The 26,418-nt window shown below is 48.1% G+C and overlaps 1 protein-coding gene across 3 annotated transcripts in view; it reads left to right on the top strand.

Annotated features, from left to right (window-relative positions):
- Positions 1 to 26,418, top strand: part of Frmd5 (FERM domain containing 5) — a 269,855-nt gene that overhangs the window by 223,774 nt on the left and 19,663 nt on the right. For all 3 annotated transcript variants that reach the window (XM_031371682.1, XM_031371681.1, XM_031371683.1), the window contains exons 3-7: positions 5,173 to 5,215; positions 5,661 to 5,739; positions 13,774 to 13,871; positions 16,580 to 16,703; positions 22,348 to 22,435. In XM_031371682.1, coding sequence (XP_031227542.1) covers positions 5,173 to 5,215; positions 5,661 to 5,739; positions 13,774 to 13,871; positions 16,580 to 16,703; positions 22,348 to 22,435 — 432 coding nt within the window. The remainder of the gene's footprint in view (positions 1 to 5,172; positions 5,216 to 5,660; positions 5,740 to 13,773; positions 13,872 to 16,579; positions 16,704 to 22,347; positions 22,436 to 26,418) is intronic.

Below are 26,418 nucleotides of genomic sequence, written 5' to 3'. Positions count from 1 at the left end.
AGCATTACTGGGCAATGCCAGTCTGGTCTAGGCAGGACAGAGAGCCAAACTGACACGAGCCCTTTAGCACCTTGCAAAGCCTGTAGCTCTTTCCCTGGTCTGTACAGTAAAGGCAGATGTGGACTACCGGCCTTCGCCAAGACTGGTATCTCAGACAGAAACAGACCATTCCCCTTGAACCCCTACATCATCTCCAGCATCACCTTTCCCAACCTGCCCCTCCCTTCTGTGGTCAGCCAGACATATCTGTCTCCCTCTTCAGACCTTCAGTCCCTCAGTTCTCTGCCTGGAGTCCTTCCTCCTGGCTTCCTGTGTGTGTGTGTGTGTGTGTGTGTGTGTGTACACGCGCGTGCATGGGAGAGAGAGAATGCTGTTGCCCTCAGCAGCCAGAGAGCATGTTGAATCCCCTGGAGTTGGAGTTAAAGCAGGAAGTAGTTGTGAGCTTCCTGACCAGGGTGCTTGGAACTGAACCTGGGTCCTCTCCAAGAGCAACAAGCAACTCTTAAACACTGAGCCATCCCTCCAGCCCCAAAGCTACCTTCTTTTCATACTTAAGGTCTTTCCTGGCTTTTTGCTTCCTCCAGGAAATCTCTTCCAACCTTGCCATAGATCCCCCTATGGCCCACTACGTCCTTTAATACCTACTCATCATACTGCGCTGACAGTCTTTGTCCCCACAAAAGTCTAAATTCCAAGAGGGGACAGACAGGCTGTACCTCATCCATCACTGTCTGCCACGGAGCCAGTGCAGGGCCTGGGAAGCAGTTGACACTCAGTAAGCATTTGCTGAAGGGATGAGCTAACGATTTGTGGTACCCTGATGCTCACCTTCATCTTCCCAGCCTGCAGACAGACACCTGCATTGCTGCACGTGATTCATCGTCCCTCTGTTGACTGCACGGATGTGCTATTTGGCATCCCTTGGAAGTGGGAAAATATGCAGACATGTGCAGGCTGTGCGCTCCTGCTCACTCACCACCCGCACTCCAGTCTCCACAAACATTATCCCAAATCCTACAGAGCTTCACAAATCCTGGAGGGCCTCCTTTCCTAGGTCCAAGATTTCCCTCCACAGCCCCAGATAGGGCTGTCTCTGCCATCATGGCGGGTCTCAGGCTACTCAGAAGGCTGAGCATCTCAGCGCATCCCAGAAGGACAGATGCTGAGGGAGAGTGGACGTGCCCTTCACCGAGCCACGGGCAGAGGCTCTTCATCTTCTGGTTGTCTGAGCCACTTTGTCCTCTGGATCCTGTTAAGGGTTGTATACTCTAGACGTGAGTTTTAGAAAAGACTCTTAAGTTACCTACCATACCCTTTTCCTCTGACTAGCCTGGTCCCCACTCTTCATGTATTTATTTCAACTCTCCCTGTCCGGCAGAGTTGTGAGCAGCATCCTCAAAGTCTGCCCCTTGCTCTGCTCTGTTGACATGCTGCCCATGGCTCTGGACCTTAGCATGTGGCCACTAAGTGCCCAGAGAGCAAGAAACCATACTGTCCTCACTGCAGTATGTACCCATTTCCAGGAAGTGGTGGAAGTTTGGGGTGTTGGCTTTTCTTTTCGCCCCAGTGTTTGTTTGGTCTAAGCGCTCTCTCCTAGGGGATGGAGCATATACACCAAGATCTCTTCATCTCCCCCAGAGCTGGTGGTATTGAAAAGTCAAGGGGCAGAAGCTGGTGAGATGGTTCAGCAGTTAAGAGCGCTGACCGCTCTTCCAAAGGTCCTGAGTTCAAATCCCAGCAACCACATGGTGGCTCACAACCACCCGTAATGAGATCTGATGTCCTCTTCTGGAGTGTCTGAAGACAGCTACAGTATACTTATATGTAATAAATAAATAAATCTTTAAAAAAAAGTCAAGGGGCAAATGTATTCTGTTGATCATTTTCTCAGTTAGGGTAGGATGTGCTTGAGAAAAGGATGGCTGTGGGGTTGATGCAGATTAAAGGAGGGCGAACAAGAGAAGACTGGGAGAAAAGAGACATGCCCCTTTACAGAGAGTCTGCTGTAAGCTTAGCCCAGCACCAGGCTGATGTAGACTAAGCACCAAGTGGCACCTGGTGCTAACTCAAGAGCTCTACACATGTTCCATCAAGCAACCCTTAAAGCCAGTGATAAGACTCCAGATGGATAGATTAAGGCAGGTTGTTCAACCTTGGTAAGTGTCGAGGCCATTCTGGAGCTCAGGACTGTCTGGTTCCATTAGACTGTGTGGTTTCTGAGGTATCATGCTCAAGTCACAAAGTAGCCCCAAGTGGGGGTGATTCTGAGCCTCAGAAAAGGAACATGGAGCACAGAGGCCTGAGAGAGTCCTGGGAGGTCTTAGACAATCTATAATGAGGACTTATTCTAAATCCACTAATTCATGGTAAAGATACAGGAAATGAACTCCTTGCTCCCAGAGGTGTGAGGAAAACCTCCTTCCCTGGCTCCAAGGTGGTCTCAACAGCTCACATTGATCTTCACCACTGCTTGCTCACTGGGTGTCTTGGGGCTCCTACCTCTCTACCCTTCTCTCCTGGAGGAGCTACCTCATGCCATGCCCGCTGTCTCCAGCTCATCCTGAGCCTCTGCCCTCTCTACAATCTTTTTGTACCCTTTCAAGCCTCAAAGCGTGAAGATTGTTCCACTTTGACCCGTCTCCCTCTGAATCTTGCCCCTTTTCCTGAGCCTGCCTCATGGTCTCAGTTTGCTATTAATTCTGGGACTCGGTCTACAAGATGCCATCACCATATTGCTGGGATTTCTCCACTGGATCTCTAAAATCCCTCAGACGAGCCATGACAGCTTTCCAAGCCTTCCTGATGTTCTCCAGCTTCAGTCCTTTCCTGAGTTCTTAGCACAGTCCAAACAAAAGCTGTCTTGCTACTGCCAGAGAGAGAGAGAGGCCTCCTTGTAACTGAGCTCATGAGCCCTCTGGCCATCACAGCTCAGTCAGATCTTATCATCTCTATCTTCTTTATTATTTCTATCTTATTTCTCTTACCTGCCAGTCTAAAGGTCTGTGTACTACGTCCCCGACACTCACTGTGTGCTCCTCACTATACGATCCTATCATGCTTTGAACCAGACAGGCCTCCTGCACCTGCCCAGGCAACACTGCAGCTCCACTCGCCCTCTGTGCAATTGCACCTCTTACTTCTGCTTCCCTGCGAAGCAGAGCTGTGGTGGGCCGTGTAATGTGAGAAGGGCCTCTTAACCATGCTGAGTGGCTGTAATAAGTTGCCAGCCTCGTGGGAGCTCGGATCAGAGGAAGCAAGAGAGCAGAATGTCAGCCCAGATTATCCATGTGGAGCTGACAGGCCTGGCTCTTAGTGGGTCCATTAACTACATGACCCAGAGCCCAGCCCAGAAGGTGAGAGCTGGGAAGTGAGGGAGGCCAGGATGCTGTCTGCATAGCCTTGGCTGCTTTCCTGCCAAAGAAAGTCTCTGCCAAGACACTACACTAAGCAGATGTAGCCAGGAAAGAGGGCACTCTGAAACCTAGCCCTTTGCCCATTCCACAACTATGTGTTGCCCCACATGCTAGGCCCTGGATATTATATGGTAAACAAGTCCGTTCCTATCCTCCAGGAACTTACAGCCAGCATCTCTAAGCGACTTTCAAGCAATCAAACCCCAAATAATAGTTTTGGCTCTCTGCCAGTTGACAAGTTACTTGCCTAATGTAAAAGCGAGGCATCAGTAATGAATGTTATCAAGAACCCACAGAGATTTGGGAAACGGTGATCAAGAGCCAGAGAGATGGCTCAGCTGTTAACAGCACTTTCTTGCTCTTCCAGAAGACTCAAGTTCGGTTCTCAGCACCACATGGGGCAGCTTGCAACCACCATTAACTCTGCCTTTGGGGTTTCTGACACCCTCTTCTGGCCTATACATACACACACACACACACACACACACACACACAAATAAATAAATATCTTTTAAAAGGAGAGAGCTTAGAATGGTCTCCGTTGCTGCCTTCCCTCAAACTTAAGTGCCATAGAGGAAAATGAGAAATGTAGTTTGACTATATTTTAGCTATAAAAAAACCCATGGGGAGCCAGGCAGTGATGTTGTATGCCTTTAATCCCAGCACTTGAGAGGCAGAGGCAGGCAGATTTCTGAGTTCGAGGCCAGCCTGGTCTACAGAGTGAGTTCCAGGACAGCCAAGGCTATACAAACCCTGTCTGGAAAAACAAAAACAAAAACAAACAAACGAACAAAAAAAGACTTGGGGAGGTGGGCTAGAGATGTGTCAGCAGTTAAGAGTACTGACTGCTCTTCTAAGAGGACCCAGGTTCAATTCCCAGCACCCACACGACCCTTCACCACTGTCTGTAACTCCAGTTCCAAAGGAACTGACACCTTTACACAGACATACATGCAATACACATGAAAGTAAAACAAAACAAAACAAAACAAAACACGTGGGTCAAGATATTATCCTGCACATTAGTTATAGGTAATTATCCCAAGAAACTAAGACTTTTTTTTTTTAAAGACAGGGTTTCTCTGTGTAGCCCTGGCTGTCCTGGAACTCACTCTGTAGACCAAGCTGGCCTCGAACTCAGAAATCCGCCTGCCTCTGCCTCCCAAGTGCTGGGATTAAAGGCGTGCGCCACCATCCGGCAAAACTAAGACTTTAACCATCCTCACATGCCAGGAAATCCTGAGCACACAAGCATTGGCTACCTATGTCACTCACACAAAAATGGAAATATAGACCAGCCATCTCTGCCTCCCCTCCATTCTGAAATCTCTTCTTGTCAGTACTTTTCAGAGTTCCCACCAACACCCTCCATCTGACTCCTTCGCCAACGGAAGCTGGCATTTAACACAGTGCACGTCACACATTAAGTCCAGCAGCTCCATGCTCAAGCCAAGCACACGATGCATGCATAGTTATCTCTGCCCGTGGGCCTGCCAGGAACTGGCCTCAAAGCTTTGGCACCCTGGTTTGGGAGGGGTCTCCAGGAAGCCCGGGAGCAGTACCTGAAGCCAGGACACCTCTCCCCTTCACGGCTGGTCCATCACGGGTGCTTATTTCAGAACGTGGCTTCCCTCCCACACATCTATGGCTAAGCTTCCAGGAAGATTGCCTTCTGTCTCGCCATTCCAATAGGATAAAACAGGTTGCGTGTGACACCGCTTTTCATGAGGGTTGTCTTGTCTTGTGCTCTCTGTTTCAGCATTGGTTGGAGTTCACAAAGTCAGTGGTGAAGCAGCTAAGATGTAAGTATTCAAGAAGGGGCTAAGGTTTACCCTTGGGAGGGTGGGAGGAACCCCCCAGGGTAGTAAGGCGTGGTTCACATATGTAACGTCCTACTCTCCTAGCGTACTCACAAAAGGGTTTTAAGTTATGTGTATGGGTGTTTAGCCTACATGAATGTGTGTCTGTGCACCGAGTATGGCCTGACACCTCTGGAGGCCAGAAGAGTACCTGGTCCATCAGGTCTCCTAAGACTTAGTATTATATAGATGGCTGCAAGCAACCATGTGGATGCTAAGCATTGAACCTGGGTCCCCAGCCAGTGCCCCTGATGCTGAGCCTTTTGTCTAGCCTCACAAAGGGATTTTTTTTTCCTTATGGTTCGGGGGCCTGTGCATGCCGGAAGGAGGGGAACCCAGTCCATCTCCTTGAGAGGGTCTCTCCTAACAGACACCTCTTCCTCTGCAGCCCAGCCTCCATTCACCATGTGCTTCCGAGTGAAGTTTTACCCTGCCGACCCTGCTGCCCTGAAAGAGGAGATAACCAGGTGAGGCCGAATGAGCAGTTCCCAGCCACCTAGGCTGTTGCGCAGAGTGGGGAGCCTTGGATCTGGAAGTACCCAGCTCTCTTTGGAGGAATGCTTTCTGGGTAGAACTTGCTTCTATGTGTTATTGCCCCCCCCCCACTTTCTTTGCTCCCCACCTCTGGAGGTGGAGCAGTGGGGAACTCCGAACTTTCTTTTGCATCTCTAACTGCTCGCTCTACAAGGGATCTAGAGTAACTAATTGCTCGAAGGCAGTTTTTCTTCTCATGCCTATGCTGTGGCTCTATTGATGGAACTCTATGGGAGACAGCTTTGGTGTTGCTGCTTCATTTCAAGTTTGGAAATAGTCTCCAGTGGCCCAAAGGACTTGGGAACTACCAAGGTGAGACATAGAAGGAAGGGGGAAGCACTGTGAGTCTAAAATCCAAACAGGTAGATCCTAGTGAGGTGTTTGAACAGGTGCATCTTTTAATCACACTAGTCGAGAATAAGACCACTACCACGATGTGTGAGACAAATTTGAAGCACTCTTTATTAACTACTGGCCAGGACAATTGCAACTGGCCAGGTCCATACCTGGGATTCCCAGAGAATAGCCGCAGATTATGTTAGCACAACCCACTAGGTTACATACGTCCTGCCTTCATCCAGTCAGGGAGAAGCATACTTCCTGGCCTATATACCTCCTGCCTGTATACCACCCACCTATGTGTGATCAAGCACATCTTGTTCAGCTGGGGCAACCAATCTTGTTTACAGAAGTAAAAACACCCGATTTGTTATCTCACAGAGCATCAGCCCCCAGCAGCCTGTTATCTGTCCTTGGGCAAATGGGGCTTACAGGTTAGGGACATCTTTGTTTTATAGAGCCCTTAAGCACAGTAATTTAAACTTAAAACATAACTTTAGCCTTCCCACGTGAAGCTTTCCTCATTGTGGGAATCGTGTTCTGGGGCAGGCATGCCGTAAGCTCTATTTTCCACTGCAGAAAGAGAAAAGACCTCTATCCCACAACCACCCTGCAAGAGGGTCAGTGACTAGGACTGGCCCAGCTTCCCAGGTCCTTATACATCTGAGCCAGACTCATGCTAAGCCTTGCCTCAGAAGTTCAGAAACTACTGCTAGGATTCCTTAGTCTGGCATCAGCAAGACCCTTGTGGCCGGTGGGAACGTTAAGGAAGAAAAGCCACTAGTCCTTTCCCCCCTGCCTTAGAGAAGGCAAAAAGTCAGAAAAGCGGTAACTGCCATCATATAAAGGGCTTGTCCAGGAAAGCCTCGAGGTCTGTCCTCGGTCCTTGTTTTCTCTGGTGTACCCAACTCTAAAGCACGGGGGACACTGGTGTGAATGTGAAAGCTGTGGGTTCTGCTCAGCCTCATAGGACTAAGAGTGACTCCCACTGTCTTAATGGACAGCCCTATAGCTTCACGGAGTGGACAGAACCACTAGGTTCATCAACTTGAAGAGCATTTTGTCAAAAGCATTACTCCCCCTCATGACCCGTGCCCCCTTCCCTCTGCTGAGAGCGTTAGAGCAGGCCCTGTCCACTCCTGCCAGGTCAGACCAAACCTAACACTTGTTCTTAAAGCCAGCATCCCCCTCCTACCCCCAACCAGCATTGCCTGCTCTTGAGGGGATCTGCATTCGGTTCTCAGAACTCACAACTGTCTGTAACTTCAGCTCTTCCGGGATCTGACACCTCTGACCCCTAAGGACACCTGCACACACTATGAATGCATGCACTCACAGACAGACACACAGACACACAGAGAGAGACAGAAACAGACAGAGAGATAGAGAGGGAGAGATAATAAAAAGAAAATTTGGGGCTGGAGGGATGGCTCGATGGTTCAGAGCCCTGGGCTTTTCTTCCAGAGACTACAGGTCTGATTACTAGCACCTACACAGCTGCTCACAGCCACCTATAACTCTAGTTCCAGGAGATCCGATGCCCTATCTAGCCTCCTTGGGTACCGGGCATGCATCTGCTACAAAGGGACACTTACAGGCAAAACACCTATACACATAGAAACTATTTATTTATTTATTTATTTATTTATTTATTTATTTATTTATTTTGGTTTTTCGAGACAGGGTTTCTCTGTATAGCCCCAGCTGTCCTGGAACTCACTCTATAGACCAGGCTGGCCTAGAACTCAGAAATCCACCTGCCTCTGCCTCTCAAGTGCTAGGATTAAAGGCATGCGCCAACACTGCCCGGCAAAACTTTTTAAATTAAAAAAAGAAACTGAAACTTTGGGGTCAGTCAGGCTTATGTAAGAAAGACTGTGTCTTGGATCGAGGTGCTGATGAAAGTTGGAGGGAGGTGGTTGTGGATAGATATGACCAATAAAGACCCCTAGCCACAAAACCAAGCAGTTAGACATAAATAAACTAAGCATTTATTATCACAGAATCTGTAGATCATAAATAAGTCCAGGTAGGGCTCAGTTTGGGCCTAGGTTTGTTTTGTTTTGTTGTTTTTGAGAGTGTCACTATGTAGCCTAAGCTAGTCTTGAACTCAAAATTCTCCATACCTCCACTTCCCCAGCGCTGAGACTACAGCTTTGTATCTCCATGCCCTGTAAAGGGTCTTACAGTTCTGAGTACACTCCCCAGGGAGCCTTGCCCTGAGCGAAGTCAGTGTGTTCCCTGCCACACTGATTACATAGTCCATGTCAACGCAGCCTTGGGATCCTAGCCAGGCCTTGCACTAAGTCAGCAGACTTCAAGGACAGTGGCAAGCATGCCAACATCTCTGCCATCTGCATGCGTCCCCACTCACGTCTCAGACAATCCCTTCTCACTCTCCCTCACCAGCCTTCCTTCCCCCAGAGTGTAAGTTGGTAGTATGAACCACGGGGTGCCTGGCCTGATTTGCAGTTTTTTTCGCCATCTCTGGAACATTCTGTGAAGCCATGGAATTAGCACCAAGTTCCTCTTTCACATTCCTACTGATCTGAGAGCGGGTACCTGCCCCAGCCTCACTCAGAACCCATAATTCATTCCTGGCTCCGAGCCCCTCCTCACATCATCCTACCTTGTTACCAAACTAATTTAGTTGTCAGCGTGTCGGATCTGGTTTTTTTCCTGGCAATCTCACTCCTAAATTTCACTGCTATCTCATCCACTCCTATGGAAGGAGGCTAAGGAAGGAAGGGATGAGCCAGAGAGTGAAAACCTCCACCCCACCTTCTCTACTGAAACCCTCCCACAGCACATACTTAGTTTCCAAATCCTGTCTTTTTTTTTTTTAAGTAATAAATAGATTTTCTTGTTGAAACTGGTGATAGGGCCAAGACGGCAGAGGCTTAGGCACCAGGCGTTGCTTTCACCAGGGACCGCAGGTAGGCGAAGAGACCAAGTACCAGAGGGAAACAGAGTGTGAACACAGTGGCACCTCACTAGGAAGCAGAGGGCCTGGCACACAGCAGGCGTTAAAGGGATTCCGTAGAATGAATATGTGCATCAGCGCATGGAGTCCCCAGTAACTTATTCTTTCAATTAATATTATTTGAGCCCCCATTGGGCTAACATGGATTGCCAAACCTTTCCGGAAGGGGAAAGAAAATGAGTGTTTTGGGCTTTCGGAACCATATGGTCTCTGTCACAACTCCTCGGTTCCATCGGTGCCTTTCGGAAGCAGTGGTAGATGATGCATGAATGAGTGATCGAGGCTGTGTTCCAGTAAAACCTGGTTTCATTAGAAAGTACACCAGCAGGCCCTACGTGCCTACCCCTGGCTAAGAAATCAGGAAGAACTGGATTTAAATCTCAGATTATTTTCAGTTATAAGACAGGGAAAACAGCGATCCTTGCCGGGCATCAGTTTCCTCATGTATGAAAATGGGACAGAAATGGCAGTTACTGGTGGGGTTCTTGATGCCTGTATGAGGCAGTGTGTGTGTGCAACAGCAGTGTGTAGGGCTTGGTGTGTTCTCAGGGATGGAGAGGGGCTAGCATTAGGATGTTGTTTGCTGTTGCCATCTGTCTCCCTTCCTTTATATGTTACTGTGAAAGGGGTGACTGTGTTCTGTGCTCTACCACCGGTGGTGTAACTGGACTTATAAAGGACACAAAGAGATAAGCAAAGCTTTACAAACAAAACCAGCAAACCAAGCACAGGCCAATGAGATGGCTCAGGGCAAGCATGCTTGCTGAGCGACCCTGGCATGCTGAATTCCATCCCGCTGGCGTCTGAAATCCCAGGCTTGGCACTCAGCATGATAGGTGGCACGGTATGGCTAGAGGCTTGCCTAAATAGTACAGCGGCAGCAGTAAGAAGAGAGACCTGCCTCAGATACAAGGTGGAGGCTAGTAATGGGGTTCAGCAGGGAAAGGCACTTGTTGACAAGCCTGGGGGTCTGAGTTCAGTCCCTGGCACCATATGGTGGAGAGAAAGAACCAACTCTCACAAGCTGTCCTCCGACCCCAACATGCACATAAGTAGAAAATAAAATCTTTGTCTTAGAAATGAGTGTGTATATGCCCATGGAAACCAGAAGCAGGCATTGAATTCTCTGGAGCTGGAGTTTCAGTCAGTAATGAGCAGCCTTGTGGAAACTGTATTCAGATTCTTCAAAAGAGCAGCACGTATTCTTAACCACTGAGCCATCTCTCCAGCCCATATATAAATTCACATATATTATATATATATGTGTGTATATATATGTATATATATACACACATTTACACACATACATACACATTTACACACATACATACACATATACATTTATACATATACATAATATTGGGTAGAGAGAATATATATTAATGAACCATATTTCCATGAACCTTTTTTTAAAGGATTTTCTCTGATTTCTTCTTTGAACCACTGTGAATTAATTGCCCCTGATGACAGTCTAGTGCTTCTCTCTCCTCTGATAGATAAATGAATTACCACAAGGTAGAAAAAGCTCTGTACCCAGACTGAGAGGCCTGAGCTGTGACCGATGGGGAACACTGGACAGGCCACACCACATTTCTGGATATGTCTCCTCAGCGATGAATTGAGGGAAGTCTGCTCCTTAACTCTGGCTCTGAGGAGCAACAGCGCTTGGCTGGACTAGGCAGGCCTGGCAGGCTGATCCCTTCTCTGGCAACACACAATTGTCTTGATGGCAGAGTCTCACACACCAAAGATAACCTCCACAGGCCTTGTGTGGTGGGAGTCCACTGGAGTGCCGTGGGCGTGGGCTTAATGATGCTGTGATCACGTGGGGTACAATTTCAGCACCAAGTCAACCCAAAACTTTCTAGACACCACTGTGGGAGAAAAACCTAGGGGACCTCATGAAGATGTTGGTGGATGATTCTGTGAGCTCATCTCTTCTGCGTTCTAATGAACCAGTTTTCCTTAGGGCATAACTTGCGCTTTCTTCCTTCCCTCCATTTGCCCTGGTGTTACTTGAGGGCTTTCGTCGTCTCACCCCCGAGGCCCCTACAGCTGTCCTAATAACCTCAGAAGTCCAAAGGACTCCTAGCCGCACAGAGCTGCATACATCCCAGCTCACCAGAAAGATGTGCCATGGGCCTACCATAGCATTGTAAAGCAGCAGTCGTCTGCATGGAGAAGCCTGGCGCCGTGCATACAGCGAGGATCAGGAACTCTAGAGCAGCTTTCTCAAACCACAGGCGCACCTCTGACGTGCTTCCCTAGCAGGATGTTCCTTAAACTGTTACATAGAGACTCACCATCCAGATTTGTGGGTTCTGTTTGAAACACTATTAGTCCAGGATGTCCTATCGCAGACTGCAGTCGTGGATGAGCAAGCAGGGGAGGAATGGTATATGAATCTAAGCCCAGGAAGTGAGCAATGGTTCGGGGGCAAAGGTTCGATCCACATCCTGCCAAAACCTGTGGAAGGTGGGAGTTGGAACAGAGAGGCAGGGAAGTGCTCGCTCGCTCGCCTCTCCCACACACCGTGTGGCATTTCACTGTGGGAAGCAGAGTGCAGACAGGCTGGGTTTGATCGATCCATCTTAAGTAGTCACCCTGCATGACGCTGGGTTTTTCTTAGCGGATATTTGGGCCAAGTAGGTTTGGTAAAGGAGACGAAGGGCTCTTACAAACTCCCAGGCAGAACTCCTTCCCTTTCTTTTGGTTTGGGGAAGGGACCACGTATTGACATGGTCACAAAGATATTTTGGTTACTGGGATACTTCTGCATTTCTTTGGATTCTGCTTCTTATGTACAAGTCCCATGAGGAGCTTGGTATAAGGTGCAGGCTCCAAATAACGCTAGCATTGCTGGTAGGAGCTATCCTTCAAGTAGCAAGGCTAATGAGGGCCTTGGATGGCTGCTTGATCTCAACTGAATCTCCATCCTTGCCGCTCAGAGCTCAGTCTCCACTTTCTCCAAAAGTCGCATTGTGGATGTTTCTCTCTCTCTCTCTCTCTCTCTCTCTCTCTCTCTCTCTCTCTCTCTCTCTGTCTCTCTCTCTCTCTCTCTTTGGGCATTTTTACATGATTAACTGGACATGTAATTCAGGCTGAATATAAAACAGAGAAAACCAATTATCCAAAGAAGCCCTAAATTCTGCTGATCAAAGTCGGTGGAACTGAAGAGGGTACACCATAGTTCCACCACTCCTTGTCCCCCAGGGGTGCTATAATCATATGCGGCTGTCTAACGAAGTCCATCCACCTTAGCTTAGAGGAACTGGCCGTCTCAGAACTTATATGGGTCGAGAGTCCAGGCATGACTTAGCTGGTAGCTTCTGGCTCAGGATCAGTCATAAAGCGACTGGGACTTTATTCATCTGAAGGCATTCAGGTGACTGTTGGCAGAAAGCATCCACTCTTCACCAAGGGCCTCTCTGTAGGGCAGTGTAAGTATTCGCAAGAGAAAGAAAAAGGCGACTGTGTTGACTCTGTGAGGAGCCAATCACTTCCATTTTGCCCTGTCACACCAACGCAAATCACTAAGGCCCTCCAAGAGGTGAGAATCAAGCACTATCTCATGAAACAGGTGTGTAAAGGATCTGAGGTTGCATTTCTAGTCCTCTACAGGGGCCTCCTGGCCACGGGGACCCACTCAAGGAACTGATGTGCCTTGGAGCCTTAGATCTGCTCTCATTGGGAGACTTGTGGGAATGTGGTCATCCGTCAGCACGCTCTTGGTAAAGATACTTCCAAACCATCCCACTGGGTCAGGGGCTGTCCAACAGCTTAAGAACCTGCAGAGCAGTACAGTCTCAAAGGGCCGTATAATGCAGTATTAATGAGCCTGGGTCAGGGTCCTGACATCACGGATTTGGATCTGGCCTTTCCATTTAGTTGTGGGTCTGTGAGAAAACCACTGAGCCCCAGCTTTATCTGGACCAAGAGTGCTGGGTAAGAGTTCAATGAGATATTAGATGTGAATCATCTGTCCTACCAGAGGAGGGTGCCAAGATGTCAGATACTCTGGAACTGGAGTTACCAACAGGTTGTGAGCCACCCAACAGGGATGCTGGGAACCAAGCATAAGCAGTAGATAGATGTTCCTAACCACCAAGACATCTCAGCAACCCCTCATATCTCACTTTTTATTTGGATTTGGGGAGATCTAATTGACCTCTGCCCATAATCTGCAGGGGGACAGCTACTGAAAGCCTTGCCTGATCTCTTCCTTTGGTTTCTTCCTTCACCCACCATTCCACTCTAGAGGTCGAGACAAGCCCACTTCCCCATCTCTTGACAGCACAGTTTTTTCTGGTTGTAACAGACCACCAGGGGCTGGCTCCCTCTAGATCGCATCACTGTGGAGGCCGTGTGGAATGGGGGCTTGGGGGATGCTTATGCCAGGAAGTGATATGTCTATGTTGAGCCATAGAAGCAAGTTTTTGATCTGAACCTTAAACAATTAACAGCGCAGAGCTAAGTATCTGAAAGCCTGCGAGGAAATGGAAAATGTATTTGTTTCACGGTATGAAAAAAATTGTAATGTAGGAAAAATGTCCTGACAAGGATTTTGATAGGCTTATATTATATATGTGTGTCTTTAAAGCAATGAAAGCAATCCTTTCTAGTTCATTCTCTGTTGTCTCCGCAGGTACTTAGTCTTCCTGCAGATCAAAAGGGATCTCTACCACGGCCGACTTCTCTGTAAAACATCGGATGCTGCCTTGTTAGCGGCCTATATCCTTCAAGGTAATGACTTTGGACAGAATAAATTTGCTTTTCATGCTAAGTCCTGATTACATTATTCCATTTACCACAGATGACAAATTCTTAGATCAAAACAGCTTCGAACTTGAAGCACTGTCTAAGTTAAAGGATTTTGCCTGGGTTGTCCAGAGCCAAAAGCCCAGCGCCCTCCCGCACCCAAGGCCTCATGGCTATCCCCTGAGTCATCTTGACCTTTGCAGGCTTGTGCTGCCTGCAGCCTGCATGGTTCTGGGATACGGGGGAGTAATCAGGAATCACCTGCTCCCACCCTCTGAGACTCGCCAAAGTCCGAGGCATGATGGGATCCTGGTATCTATTTCACAGGGCTCTCCTATGAGAGTGTTCAGTGTTTCGAGTATTCTCAAGTGAGAAGCCATTTCTTGATGCTGACAAGAAAGAGCTGAGCCTGTAGCTGCTGGTTTCCTGACCAGCTGTGGTAATCTGTCAAGAAAGTGCGGGGCCCTTCTCTCACTCAAGAACCACCTCAGAATTTTCTTAGTCCTCTTGCCTAAAACTGTCATTAACTACAGGATTGTTTTGGACATAAAACCATGAAGTTTCCACTAAAAACATGAACCCCTGATTGAGTCGGGGAACTCTCAGGAGCAGCTAATGGAGACCCTGCAAAGAGCTTGCTGGCAGGAGGGATGTCAGACCTGTGGTAAGAGGGGCTCGGCTCTGAGGGGGCCATCCCAGTACCAGTTAAATGGGGAGTGTAGCAGGAGCTTGTGCGTCCTTAGGCACCTGGAGAGTCCCCCTTTCTTTTTGAAAGGAAGCCTGGCCTGTTCTGGTTGCCATGTTAAACATTTTTAACAAAGTCATTTCCTCAGGTCCACCCTGATAATTATATCATTTTTTTTTTCAAAAAACTATTTGGTAGCCAACATCAACATTTTCCCCTTGAAGCTTTTCAAATAAAATCAAAGTAAATGACCTCAAGGTTCAAGGTCACTCTTCCCACAAGGAGGGCAATCCCTTTTGTTAAGCAATAGAAATATCCAAGGAATTTGGAGTTTGGCTGGTTTTTTTTTTTTTTTTTTTTTTTGCATTTGAATTATAACCTCACAGTGTTGTCCAGGCTAGACTTCAATTCCTGGTCTCAAGTGATTGATTCTCCTGCCTCAGACTCCCCAGAACTTGGGGCTACAAACATCTACCACTACCACACCTAGCCCTGGAGAAATTGGAAGGTGCCATAATTGCAGTGGAAAGCTCTGGGCCCAGCTGTGGCATGTGCTGGACTGGTGCTGGAATGGCCGCCTCAGAGCCGGGAGGGGGGCCCTCAGAGCCGGGGCCCCCTCAGGTTTGAGCCCCCCCCTTACCACAGGTCTGACATCCCTCCTGCCAGCAAGCTCTTTGTAGGGTCTCCATTAGCTGCTTCTGAGAGTTCCCCGACACAATCCATCAGGGCCCAGAACACTGTGCCTTGCTGTCCTCCTAGTATTCAGCCTGCTTCAGCTGAGGTGTGCTTGGCTCGCCAAGAGAAGGAGAGGGACAGCCAGGAAAGCTGCTGGAGGCTCCTCTCTCCTCCTCAGAGCTACCATTCAGGCGGGGCACCTTATATGGCTGGAGAAAGCTGGTTTCTGACTGGGTAAACAAGAGATGGTGTTCACATGAGCTCCCAGAGACCCCACCGCTGTAGACACGAACTTCCCAGGCATGGCACTGGGCACAGCATTGGAACATCAGCCTTAGAATATGGTGCTGCTGTACTTGGCCCCTGGATCATAACCATGTCCATAGCAGCAGGCCTCTTAGAAGGGCCTGTCTGGTGCGGGACCCTCACACCCAAATCCCGGGAGCGACGACCCCACACACCACCAAGACGTGGACTTGATGCAATCTGCAAGAGGCTTTTTATTCCAGCTAGCTGGGGCGAGACTCATATCCCTCACAGGGGTAGAGGAGTCTGGCTCCAAGCAAGGTCTTAGGCAGCTTTTTATTCCTGTGCAGTTGCTGGGGCAAAAGGGAAGGTACGGAGTGGTTTCTGATTGGTGCTGGCCCGTGCTAGGGTCCAGGGGCTGGCTAGCCACCTGACAATTGTTTTGGGCCAGGTTGTTCTTGGGCCAAGTCTTCTTGGTTCCCTTGTTTCTGGGTTCTTGGGAACTGGCCTCCCATTGTTTTTAGGTTCTAGGAGCCAGTCTCCCACTGAGTTCAACTAATAGCTTAGTTCCCACAGTACAGTTTGAAAATTTTAACCTCTCAAGCCCATGGTGGACAGTGAATGTACTTATCCTAGTCTGTGTGGACTGAGGGTTGAGTGCTGGACTGCGATGGAGACTCAGTCAGCAACTTCTCTTGTGCCTACTAAAACCTTCAGGATGGGATCTGGGTATCTAACCTGGCTCACAGGGGCTCCTGTCATCCTAACCAAGCCCACTGTATGCTGCTGCCGTGCAGAGCATAGCTCCCAAGCCTTCCTGAATAGCTGAGAAGCACACTACAGGCTTCCACTCCTTTATCACCGATTTACTCGTGGCCTCCAAGAACAGGATCAGTCGTACTAGCACCCTGCTTTGACTTACATATCAACCCAGAGCGTACAGCGGGGAAAGGAACAGCGTGTACATGGGCACACGTCCCTGCCCATGGTCCTGCCTTCTCACCAGCCAAGGGCCAAGCTCAGGGTCTTCCTCAGCCTCTGAGCTGTGTGCTAATCTTGTTGTTTTCTTTTCCCTGACTTTGAAAAGCGGAGATTGGGGATTACGACCCAGGAAAGCACCCTGAAGGCTACAGCTCCAAGTTCCAATTTTTCCCGAAACATTCAGAGAAACTGGAAAAGAAAATTGCCGAGATTCACAAAACCGAACTCAGGTATGTGACACTCCCTCAGGGCCCTGGCCACTGAGCACACAGCTCTGGGCTGTGTCCTCTCCTCTCAGAGAGTACCTGTTCACACAGAGCGGTGCTCCCAGCAATGGTTGGTCATCCAGGGGTCTAATTTTCAGGGACCCACTGTCAGCACAGCCTTCTTCTAGTGAGGCTAAACTCCTCACCAAAAGCCGTGTAGGCTGGGGCTTAAATATGACACTCCAGTCTACAGCCAAACCATTTTGAATATGCCCTATCTCGTCTCATCTTGGGAGCTAAGCATGATCAGACCTGGCTGTTGCCTGGATGCGAGATGATGAACTGCCCGGGGTCTCCCTGACTTCGTCTAGGGCCTTGGTTTAGAGACTCCAGCACCCCCTGAGACTCCGACACCAGAGATGCGATGGCTGTCCCTCAGCCTGGCTTAGCCTACCCATCTCCTGCAGAACCATGAACATCAGTAATGTAGCCTTTCACCCCCCTGAAATAGGCTTTCTGTAGAGAGCGATTCTAAAGATCAACGGTAGAGTGTCTGGACCCTACATCATGTATGACGATAGAGCACAGTTTTCCCAGACAGATAAACTACTTGAAGCAAAGGTATGCACACTGGAACACATCAACTAACAAGAAGCTGGGTCACTGTTTTAATATATTACAATTTCATTTTCCTTTTAGGACTTTGGATTTACTAAGACAATTAAGCAATAATCCAAAAAAAATATGTATTAACCGACATATAAAAGATAGATTAAATTTAAACTATACTTAAGAATTTTGTTAGCCCGGCAGTGGTAGCGCACGCCTTTAATCCCAGCACTTGGGAGGCACAGGCAGGTGGATTTCTGAGTTTGAGGCCAGCCTGGTCTACAGAGTGAGTTCCAGGACAGCCAGGACTACATAGAGAAACCCTGTCTCAAAAAACCAAAAAAAAAAAAAAAAAAAAAAAAAAAAAACAAAAAAAAAAAAATTGTTTGTTTTTCTTTTTCTTTATTATGTTCTTAAATAAAGAAATAAGGACACTTTAAAAAAGAAGGAAAGTAAGAAGAAAGTCACAAATTGTGATCACAACCTGAATCACTCACGGAAGAGTGATCTAGGAGGGAATAAACCAAACCAAATCTATGTGTCTGTGGGAGAATTGGAAATACGGCAGTGGATAAGAATGGGAATATATTCATTGCAAATTCTTAACCTGTAATAGGGTTCATGAATTTCCTGTTCTAAGAAAGGACTATGCTGGGACGGGGACGGGTGCTTCTCTCTCATAATACTGAACTTAAACCAGAGCCTACCACACAATGACTTTGCCCATGCCCCCCAAAACTTCATCTTTCCTCAAAGGCTTTTATGAACAAACATAAACCAAAGCCACCTTAGCTTTTGCGGACTGTCAGTGTCTGGCGTGACCTCCTCAGTGCAGAGCCCAGCGGTCCATGCTGTCACTGTTAGGGAAATGGTGACCCCTTGTGGTAAACATCGGGATGACACAGACCTGCTTGTGGGCTCTGGTCAGGGATGTGTGCTGGGCTGCTGGGAGGGTAGAAAGTTGGGGGGGAGGCGGGGGGTGGCATTTCTGCAGTAAGTTAGTTCAAGGCAGGGGATTCCTCAAGAAGTGATACAGTGATACGTACTGTGAAGACCCTGGAGAGCTGAGCCATCTCCAGAGATTAACTGATTCCAAGGGGCGAATTCCTTCAACATGGAGTGAAGATGCGCGTAGGCGACAGGTGCCAAGTCATGCACTGCTACTCAGGCCTTTTCTAAACACCTCACTGCATCTCAGGCTTTTTGGTAGTAGTAGGGGTCTGCCTTTACCCTGATACCCACAGACGCAGGTTCTGCCTCGTTCTCATAGGGTGAAAATGCCCACATTTTCTTCCTTTCTACGACTTTGGCAGCTCCCACGGGCACAGGCTGTGGACTTGTTTCTTGATCTACTTTCCAGAAGTGGCACAGAGGCTGGCACATCACAGCATCAAGGGACAGCTGCCTCTTCAGGGGAACACCTGAGGGAGCTTGCCCTGCTTCTCGCTTGGGTGGGCTTGCTTCCTGCTCTGCCATGTGACTTTAGGCAAATGATATATTTAGTAGTGAACAATTTCTGTTCCTGCCCGCCAGCCATCAGAGCTGATGACTTCCCAAGCTGCCCTCCCCTCCCCTCTCACTCTGCTTTTCCAGGACTCTGCATGCAGATGAGCCCAGAGCCACTGCCACCACTGACTCTGTGGTGGCTTCATCTACATGTTCCAGGAGGCAGGCAGAAGGAGAGCCATGCCAAGGCCTCTTCAGACGAGAGCCAGCTTGTTTCCATTAATAGCATCACCCTGTGCATGGGGAGCCGTGGGGTGTAGAAGCATGGCAGCATCTCCTACCCCTTCTCCTGAGAGTTCCACATTCCTGGGCCCTTCTGGGCAATGGATATGGTTGAGTGGTACTCGCAGTGTACACTGAACCCTTTGCATGCTGGCCCATGTCACATCACAGATAAGAAAGCTGTGTGCAGTAGCCAGCCTACAGACATGTTGTCCCTGTCTCTGCAGTACTGCAGATTATGAAATACCACAAAATCATTATCTATCTCTGAAATTTCATCAGCTGAGTACAGCAACAAATGCTTTTAATTGCAGCATTTAGGAGGGAAAGGCAGGGAGATCTCTGTGAGTTCAAGACCCGCCTATCCATAGTGAGTTCCAGGCCAGCCAAGGCCCTGTCTCAAAAAAAATTTCCCCATAACATCTGGTCAGTGAAATGATGCAATAAATGCACTTGGTGCCGAACATGACATCCTGAGTCCCATCCCCAAGCCCCATGGCAGGAGAGAACCAATTCTGGCAATTCATCCTCTCTGTCTGTCTGTCTGTCTGTCTCTCCCTCTCCCTCTCTCTCCCTCTCTCTCCCTCCCTCTCTCTCTCTCTCTCTCTCTCTCTCTCTCTCTCTCTCTCTCTCTCTCTCTCACACACACACACACACACACACACACACACACACACACACACACACACGAGGTAAGACACTAAGCTCACAACAGCTAGCTTTGCCCACCCTGCATTTCCTTTTAGGATTTTGGTGATGATGTTTGCTTGCTTATTTGTTTTGTGCCGCGGACCGGGATTTCTTACGGGGTCCCTTGTTCCGCTGGACGAGGAGTTCTGGCCAGGTGTGCACGGGATTTGGCTTTTGACAAACAGACTAGACACGAGTGGTGTAAGGTCTGAGTGTATTTCTTTAAAAATGACATGAGGCTTTTACAATCATTGCAAAAGAGAAATGAAAAATCTGGCAGCTCAATAGTTGAGGTACATCTGAGGCTATCTGAAACATACTGGGTCTAAAGCAGCAGCTATCTCCTCTGAACTGGTGCTGCATCCCCCGGGCCCAAGTGCTCTGGCCCCGGGGGACTGCGAGAGATACATGAATCTGAGTCCTAGCCCATCTAAGTTCTTTTGCTAGTCCTGCATGTGAGTCCAAGTCTTTCTTCTCCCAGTCCTTCTGTTAGACTGAAGTCCGGTAGGCAAAACAACCCCCACACCCAGGTCAGCAGGGTCTGGTAGCTAGGTGTGAAGCAGGAGGAAGAGGGGTGGAGCCCTCCCTGTTGAGGTATTCTTATGCTAATTCTCTGGTTCTTGCTGGAGGCCGGCAGAGGGGAATCCCGACCTAACTCTTTCAGCTAATGTCTTAGAGTGAGAGAAACCTTTCAATTACTCTCTAGTACTTAAAACATTAAACTAGGACAGTTGGAAACATTGTGTCGGCCAGGAGACAATGCCCAATCTTAACCATTTACAAATCATTACTTGGGGTATCTTTATGCCTAATTATGAGGCCGTGTTGATGATTGGAAAGACTAATCTGAAACACCTCTGAGTCAGGGGATACCAGCTACTAGTCTGAAATCCAGGAGGCACAGAACTCCTTTTGGATTCTTATTGCCTCTTATCCTTTATCAGGATTTTATTCCCGATATTATGGATGTGACTGGAGTAGACGAGTGTGCGTAGCAGTTTTGATTTCATTTTTTTGGTTTTTTGAGCAGGATCTCATGTAGTCCAGGCTAGCCTTAAACTCCTGACCCATCCCGCCGCTTCCTCTGCCTCCCAACTGCTGAGATTACAGCCACCACACACTAGCATGTCTACTTCAGTCTGTATTTCAGCAGAATGTAACCTCAGAGCAGTCCTTCCTGCTCCTTGCTCTTCAGACTGAGCCCACCCGACTCATTATGTAGCCTGTTTCACTTTGAGTTTTGTTTTTTAATTTTTAATGTGTATTTGTGCCTGTGGGTATTTTGACTGCATGGATGTCTGTGTATGGTGGGTGTGCAGAGCACTCTGAGGCCTGAAGAGGGCACTCGATCCCCTGGGACTGGAGTTATTGGAGGTTGGGAGTTGCCATGTGGGTGCTAGGGATCAAACCCAGGTCCTCTGGAATACCAGCCAGTGCTCCTGACTGCTGCTGTCCCTCTAGCCCTCATTCTGAATTGTTTTGTTTTGTTTTGTTTTTTGAGACAGTGTTTCTCTGTGTAGCCCTGGCTGTCCTGGAACTCACGCTGTAGACCAGGCTGGCCTCGAACTCAGAAATCCACCTGCCTCTGCCTCCCAAGTGCTGGGATTAAAGGCATGTGCCACCACTGCCTAGTTCCTCACTCTGATTTCAGCCTTAGACTTTGTTGTGCCAGGAAGTGTTCATGAACGCCAAAAGACCACCAAGGAGCAGTCTCCAGTATAATCATATTAGGGTCTTTTTATTATACGCTCAGGCTTGGGCTCTCCTCCAACCCAACCCTGACATAGCAGGACGAGAAGGGAAGGTGGAGCAGCCTCGAAACCTCAGCAGAGCAAGATTTTATAGGGAATGGGTGTCCAGCCTGGCAAGTATCTAACTGAATGTCTGTTGTCAGCCGACAGATGTGTGCTCTGAAGCAAGACCATGAACGATCACAAACGGTCTGAAAGCACATCTGAAAAGATCAGACTCATTTTTGATTAACGGCTGCTAGGAAGTAGCTAGGGAGTAACTCTGGCCACGGACAAGCCGTTGGGTCTTTCCTGGTCCATGGGTGCAGCTTGGGTTCTACTGCAGGTCAAGTTCTTAGGCTTTTTTTTTTCCTTTTAAGACGGAGGCCCAAGAGGGAGTGGGTTCAGCCTCTCAACTTGAGTCTCCAAAGTTAGTTCTACAACCAAGCTAAACACTCTATGGCCAAAATGGGAGTGTGTGGCCTACTCTAATCACGTCTTTTTTTTTTTTTTTTTTTTTAATGCCTCATCCCAGTGGGAGTAGCAAAGCCTCCTCCCACCCAAGATGAGACTCAGAGAGATAGAAGAGTCTTCTTCAGGGTCAAGTGAAACTGTTGACAGTGTGTGTAGAAAATGTCCACAGTAGCTTTCTTCCCCCAAGGTGTTTACAGCCTGAAGCTGCTATGGAGACTGCTCCTAGCAAGATTAGCTAACCTTGCTTCCACCATGCAGCTGTATAAAACCCTTGTCCCTGTCCAGCTGTATATAATAACCAGGCCAAGCTTCCAAGGTGCTGCCAAAGCTGCTCTGCCAGCGCTGCAGGCCACCTAGCCAATCACTTCTTAACAGGAAGTTCACCCCTAGGGAGCCACTGGGACCAGAGCCCTGAGACCATCTCCTTTTCGTTCCAGTGGTCAAACACCAGCAACATCTGAGCTGAATTTCTTAAGAAAGGCACAGACGTTAGAGACCTACGGAGTGGACCCTCACCCATGTAAGGTAAGACTCCCCTCCGTGGTCTTCACTGACTGTGTCTCCTGTATCTAAGTACAGAGAGTACCCATAGGCCTTCAGTGTACAGAAGCACCCCTGCCTGCATCGGTGCCATGTTGAAACCCCCTCTGGATTCTACGCTACCACATCACTGTCAGAGGATCCCAGGCAAAGGCAATCTAAATAACAAATTCAAATCCAGTGCCCAGCTTTGGCAGCTGTGGGTAATTTGGTGGAAATCATTCAAAAGGACATGTGGAGAACTCCCCATGGGGAACAATCAGCAACTGTGCACCCTTTACTGACCCATAATCTTGTTTCTTTCCAAGAGTGGGTTTTATTCCTGATAGCTGCACAAGTCACCACATGGGACTGCAATGGAGTCACATTTGATTCCATTACGCACCTATGAGACAGTAAAGCAGGACCCAACTAGGGACAGAGCACCCCAGAAAACCTCTGTAATTATTCATTCACATGTTCCTGGCATTTCCGAGATGAATTTGGTAAGCCCACCCCTGAGAGCAACAAGATCCACAGCCTTTCCTGGCTCTGGCCACTTCCTCCCACTACAGCTCACATCCCTGTTACTCTACGTGCTGGTCGCTGGCTCTGTCTTTTTTTTTTTTAATGTTTTTTTTTTAATTTATTTATTATTATAAATGAGTACACTGTAGCAGTCTTCAGACACACCAGAAGAGGATGTCAGATTTCATGGCGGGTGGTTGTGAGCCACCGTGGGGCTGCTGGGATTTGAACTCACGACCTTTGGAAGAGCAGTCGGTGCTCTGACCCGCTGAGCCATCTCACCATCCCGGTTGGCTCCTTCTGAGAGTTGAGAGAAGGATCCGTTCCAGCCATCTCAGCTTGATGACAGTCATCCCCCTTCATCTTGGATCTTGTCTCTCCTCCACTGTGTCAGGGTCTAAATCTCCCTCCTTCGAGAAGGACACCAGTTAATACTGGACTGGGGCTTCATCTCACAGCCTCAGCTTAATTTTAATCTCTAAAGACCATATCTCAAAAAAAAGGTCACATTCCCAGTCCTTGGAGCTAGGACATCTGAATTTGGTGGGAGAGGATACAATCCAACATATAAGAAACAGAATGAAAACCAAGGGACACAAAGGCAAAGCCCTGGGGAGGTGATTTCATTTTGCCTTTGAGAGAACATTCTGGGGCGCAAAGTTCCTCCCCGACCTAATCCCCTCTCCACTGGGCAGCTCACTGCCAGACAGGCCTGTATTCTCAGGGCTGGCAGTCATGGGCACATCTACACATGTCTTTATACATGATATAAGACTTTATATCATCATAAGAACGAGCAAAGCTTCCTAAATATATTCTTTGTATAACAAATCTGGTTTAGATTGGTTGTGATGGTGCACACTGGTAGTTTATGCTGAAGAAGATGCAGAGGCATGAGGTTTGCAATCAATAGTTTGAGACTCTTCCTGGGCTACACGTTTAGCCAAGCCTATGGCTCATGCCATTAATCCTAACACTTAGGAGGAAGTAGATGGGTCTCTGTGAGTTTGAGGCCAGCCTGGCCTCAGGGCTACACAACGAAATGCTGTCCAAAAAAAAAAAAAAATCTTTTAGCTACTCTGCAAATGCAAATGGCTTACACACTCTCAGCAAGCAGCAGGGACCCTCAGAGGAGAGAAGTGTTGGGAGGATCTTGCCCTAAGCTCTAGTCCTGGCCAACTACTGGGGCCTTGCTGGATTCTGATCCCACCCCCCTTCTCATCTGTGAGTTATTGCTGTAAGTGTGACAGAACTTGTTCCCTGAACTGGTAAGTCACATCTTGCTGAAATGCAATCTTCCCTATTGCACAGAAAAGCTGTCCTAAAGACAGATGGGGTGATCATCTCAGTGTTAGTTCAGTCCCCTTGAGGCCTCGTGTAAGAGGAATAAGATTCACAGCACACAGAGGTAGGCGGTGCCCCAGAACATGAGAACTGACCTTGGGCAGGTACAGTTTTTGCTATTGCTTATGGAAGCCACGGGTACTGACAGCCAGCCTAGAGTCTGACCTAAATCCATGTGTACTTCTGAACCGTGGACTCCTGGGTCAGCCTTGACTTTGACAAGTCTGTCTGTCATGGGCACCCAGAGGTTGAAGAGGCCCAATCTGTGTGTGGCCCAATCCCACATGCCATAGTTTTCAGATCCTTGAAAGGAAGGAGAGGAGAATGCATGTGGGCCGATTCCCATCCAGAGCTAGTACTCCTTCCCAGTTAATTGTTACTGACTCTTCAGCCAGTCTCCGGTGGGCAATCTTCTCCGTTTTATAGAAAGTTGATGTACTAGAAAGACATAGTTAATAAAGCCCCCAGAGGCAGAGGAAAACTTTGAACTCAGATCATTTCCACTGTTGTGTAGCTGTATAGGAGAGGAGCCTGAGAGACTTACTGTTGGGGAAGGGAGAGACTTTTATTCCACATTCCCAGACCTGGGCCTCCCGTTCATCTGGGCTATGGCAGGGCCCCACTGCAGACTCCACACATGACCCTCGGGTCCTTTTATTAGGCCCTAGCCATGTTTCCTCAGTCCTCACATGACCCTCAGGTCCTTTTATTAGGCCCTGGCCGTGTTTCCTCAGTCCTCCAAGGCAGGGAGCGATTCAGAAGTCCTCACTCTTATCATTAAGTAGCCTCACTTCGGTGATGTGAGGCACCCCCCGCCTTAATGTTGCTACAAGGAGAGCTGAAATAAGCTGGCACAGTCAGTGTAATAAATACTGATGATTTCTATTAACAGGGAGGCAATTACTGGGCCCAGGGAATCTGGGGCATGCAGCCCCAGGGAGGACAGAAGAGGGATCGTTTTGATAATTAAATGAGAGCAGACTGCTATGGCTGGGCTCTGTTCTCCTGGACTGATTAAGAAGCTAACGTTGGTCCTGTGCGTGCTGATAGTTGCTTTCTTCCAATGTGTCCTTATCTGGTCCTAGGACCAGAGGGAGGCTGCCTGTGGATGTCTGGATCATACTGCCTGGCAGGCCCCCCACCTCCAGCCGTTGCTGTGGCCGGAGAGAGACCATTCCCTGAGTCTCACCTCCTGTGTCTTGCCTCCAACCCCTTCCTTTCTACTCACATCCAGATCTTCCTGCTCGAAGATCTGCTTCCACACCCAGCTCCTAACTACAAAACCTTAGTTGTCAATATCAGAGAAAAGAAGATGAAATGTTGGGGTTTTGTCTGAAATGCCAAGAGTCTCGGTAGCTGTGCTCCTGTTGACACAGCCATTAGTGTACATGGTCGCCCACTATGCAGAACTTCTGAGGTAACAGTTGCCCTACCTAAAATGTGGAGAAACTCGGGTAGTAATATAGGGTCTTCTGGAGTGTCCTAGAGTGTTCTAGAGACCTGCCTGTTGAAAAGAAACTAAGGCAGCATTGTTTCTAGGAGTCTACCTTTCTTTCTTTCTTTTCTTTCTTTCTTTCTTTCTTTCTTTCTTTCTTTCTCTTTCTCTCTCTCTCTCTCTTTCTTTCTTTCTTTCTTTCTTTCTTTCTTTCTTTCTTTCTTTCTTTCTTTCTTTTCTGTTTTTCGAGACAAGGTTTCTCTGTGTGGCCCTGGCTATCCTGGAACTCACTCTGCAGACCAGGCTGGCCTCAAACTCAGAAATCCACCTGCCTGTGCCTCCCAAGTGCTGGGATTAAAGGTGTGCGCCACCACTGCCCGGCTTAGGAGTCTACCTTTTAAGATAGAAATTAAAAATCATTTCTTTTGGGCAATACATGTACTGCCATGGTTTCAAATACTAAACATGGTCGTTAAGATAATAATCCCAATTTTTAACATTCCGCCTTGTCAAATTGTTACTAACTAAAAATCCTGTTTTGCTGGAAATACTGTTTGTTTTTTCAGCCCATAATAGCTTCGTATTGTTAATATTTGAAAAAATATACAAAGGTCAACATACAGAAAAGCTTGACATTAAACTGACTTTGTTTACCAAAAAAAAAAAAAAAAAATGTGGAGAA

Source organism: Mastomys coucha, unplaced genomic scaffold (genome assembly GCF_008632895.1).
Source record: "Mastomys coucha isolate ucsf_1 unplaced genomic scaffold, UCSF_Mcou_1 pScaffold15, whole genome shotgun sequence".
In the NCBI taxonomy this organism is placed as follows: domain Eukaryota; kingdom Metazoa; phylum Chordata; class Mammalia; order Rodentia; family Muridae; genus Mastomys; species Mastomys coucha.
This window is presented reverse-complemented; position numbering and strand designations above follow the sequence as displayed.